This window comes from Etheostoma spectabile, chromosome 21 (assembly GCF_008692095.1).
Source record: "Etheostoma spectabile isolate EspeVRDwgs_2016 chromosome 21, UIUC_Espe_1.0, whole genome shotgun sequence".
Classification (NCBI taxonomy): domain Eukaryota; kingdom Metazoa; phylum Chordata; class Actinopteri; order Perciformes; family Percidae; genus Etheostoma; species Etheostoma spectabile.
Window position 1 is genome coordinate 23,398,053 of NC_045753.1, and position 3,162 is coordinate 23,401,214.

A 3,162-nucleotide genomic window follows, 5' to 3' on the forward strand; every position below is an offset into this window, starting at 1 on the left:
AAAAACTTTTCAAAGTGAATTTAAAGAGCCACATATTACACTCCTCTTCAGTCACAATATCTGTACTCTTGGGGTCTACTGGAATAAGTTTACATGCTATGATGTTCAAAAAACATATTATGTTTCGGTTACACTGTACTTGAAGGTATCTACATAAGAGTGACTTGACACTGTCATGAACGTGTCAAACATTACAAAAAAGTCAAACGTATGACATAAGGCTTCTTTAAGTAAGTGGTATTCGGTTTTGTCATGACAAGTTATAGTTAGAGTTTTTGTTCATGTGTCATAACTGTGTCATGACAGGGTCATGTGTTCATGACAGTGTCTCTTATGTAGATGCCTTCAAGTAAAGTGTTGCCTCCGTTTCTCATACTGCCCATCGCTGCAGCTTCTTAGCCTGAAAACGCTGGGTCTGAGCTTTTGGCCCACCTTCCTGAGAAGCCCAGTGTGCTCTGATTGGTCAGCTGCCCCAATATGTTGTCATTAGTCAACCAAAATCGAACAAGCCACTGGGCAGGTTGTGCTTGCTCAGGCAGCACCTATAGGCAGCGCTTGTAAAAACCTGGATGCTTTCTCAATCGACAACATCACAAATTGAGGAATTTCAAACAGGAATGTGGGTGAGGCGTTTCAAGCAGTTGAGAAAAAGTGCTGTCTGTGGAAGAGAAAGCTCTGTTTGCAATGAAATGTTTTTTGTACTTTACACATTTATTACATAAAGAAAAAATATTTACCACTAATAGACAGCATGCGCCTACATCTTTCTGTGTGGTCTAACCTTTCGTAGCGTAGGAAAATGTTATTGAGGTCATCGTTGACATGCAGCAGCTCCTCGGTCACTGCCTCGTTGGAAACACAGGAGATGAGCTCCATTATCCTCCGCTGCATGGCTCTACAAGTCCTGTTCAGCTCCTAAACACACATGCACGCACACACACACAAAAGAAAGGTAGCAATACTGTTGAGCCACACATAATTGTAATTGGACTCGTCAAAGAAGTTAAATATGTTGAACACACACACACACACACACACACACACACACACACACACACACACACACAAAACACACAAACACACACACACACACACACACACACACACACACACACACACACACACACACCTGTAGTAACTCAAAGTCTGAAGCGTCCTCCTGTCCCGGGACCATCTCAGTCAACATCTCTGACATCACCTTAGTGTTTCCACGAACTATGTCCAGCTCACTGCGCAGCCGGCTAATCTGGGTGTCACAGAGGTAAATGAATCCAGTTCACACCAACTAATCATTAAAAAATATACTTGCAACAGACAGTATTGTTCAGGACAGTGAATCCCAACCAGGGGTACGTGGAAAGCTCAACTAAAAATTCTAGTCAAATTGTGATTTGATTAAAAGGACAATAAAAGCCAAAAGGGATTACAAACCTTTGGTAATATAAACACATAATTTCCCATCAACCTGAGTCAGTTGTAACAAAACACATACATACAACACCATGCATAATATGCAGTTGCATGCATGAATAAACAGTTATTAATTAAGAATATTCAGCAAAAGGTAATGTATAAATTGTTTGAATAGTAAGCCATTACAGTGGATAAACAGCTAAAATAGTCAGCAAAAAGTAATACATAAACAGCAATGTATAAACAGCTGGAACATCCAGTTTCTGCAACTCTACTAATGGCATTAGTGGTAATAACTTACCAACCCACCAAAGCAACCTTAACACTGACAAAAACAGTACAGATTAGGAAACATTGGCCAAGGGGATTGTCACACCAAGTATGTATGCAAGTTTATTCAAACTCTGAAGTGTTAATCATTTCCTTTGGTCTGTTTGAACAGGTGCAGAGGTAAATACGCATGTAATCTTGTGAGGGAACTGCAGGGTGCTACGGGGTTTGTACAATATATATCTGAACCAAACTGTTCAGTTTTGGTGTGTTTATGGGAGTAACACTATACCTGTTCAGGTGTAGGATTGATGGATCCAGAGGCGAGGGTGTTGGGGACCTGAGGGGCGATGTAAGCTGGTGGGACAACATGTGGTGCAGGCTGAGGAATGGTGCTCAATTTATGTAGGGCGGAGTCGCCCTCTGGAGCAGATGCCAACTAAAAGCAACAGAAAGGAGAGAATAAACACAACCGTATGTGGGGAAAAATATCTGGCAAGATAATCACACTCTGCTTGGTCTTTGTACAGAAACTTGTGTACACATTTAAGCTGCTTCATATGATGCTTGTACCCGCTGAGGTGTGTTTATAGGTGACAGGGTCTCCAGGTCTGACGTGGGGAACTCAATGCCTTTCCTCTTTAGCTCCTCGTAGACTTGGACCACACCTGTAAGGTCTGGACTGCTCCTGAACGCATCAGCCCATGCCTGGTAAAGACAGAGCAAGAAAGTCATTAAATAGGAATGGGAGGAAGAGACTAAACAGACAAAACAAAACATAAAAAGGTAAAGGTAAAGGGAGGGCTGACACAGCAAACAAAGCAAGTGATGTCAGAATAGTAAAAGAGGCCGGTTCTCTGATCCTTTCTGTTTGGCTGCCTTGTCTACATTGTCAGCAAACCACAAAGCATTTGGCTTCTCACTCTCACCAGTGGGCAGGTTAAAGCTAAACTGGGCCATTACAACTCACACTAACTCCACAAAGACTTAGACTGACAGATTGTTTGTTTTTTTTAATCCAATTTCTACTCTGTCACTTAAACTGCAAGCCAGTTTGATCTAAAATTCAAATTTCCAGAACAGCACCCACTTTGGTTCAACTACAGTTGTGACCATAAGTTTATGAACCTGTGCTAAAGTTTACTAAAATGAGGAATAAACATCTTTTGGAAATTGATCTTAAAACTTTAATAAAAAAAATAAAAATGGATAAATGCAACCTTTAAGGACACCAATTTTATATGTTAATGAATAATGTATGGTAAATAAATAAATGTTCTTTTACAATACTGGGGGCATGAGTATAGACACCCCTATGTTAAATTCCCCATAGAGGCAGGCAAGTTTTTTATTTTTAATGGCCGGTTATTTCATGGATCCAAGATAATATGCATCCTGATAAAGTTCCCTTGGCCTTTGGAATTAAAATTACCCCCCATCATCACATTACCTTCACCATACCTAGAGATTGGCATGGTT

The 3,162-nt window shown here is 40.6% G+C and overlaps 1 protein-coding gene across 4 annotated transcripts in view; it reads right to left on the reverse strand.

The window, feature by feature from the left end:
* Positions 1 to 3,162, reverse strand: part of tom1l2b (target of myb1 like 2 membrane trafficking protein b) — a 16,496-nt gene that overhangs the window by 10,176 nt on the left and 3,158 nt on the right. For all 4 annotated transcript variants that reach the window (XM_032502775.1, XM_032502776.1, XM_032502773.1 and 1 more), the window contains exons 5-8: positions 2,257 to 2,391; positions 1,976 to 2,122; positions 1,130 to 1,246; positions 782 to 915 (exon numbers count right to left, since the gene is read on the reverse strand). In XM_032502775.1, coding sequence (XP_032358666.1) covers positions 782 to 915; positions 1,130 to 1,246; positions 1,976 to 2,122; positions 2,257 to 2,391 — 533 coding nt within the window. The remainder of the gene's footprint in view (positions 1 to 781; positions 916 to 1,129; positions 1,247 to 1,975; positions 2,123 to 2,256; positions 2,392 to 3,162) is intronic.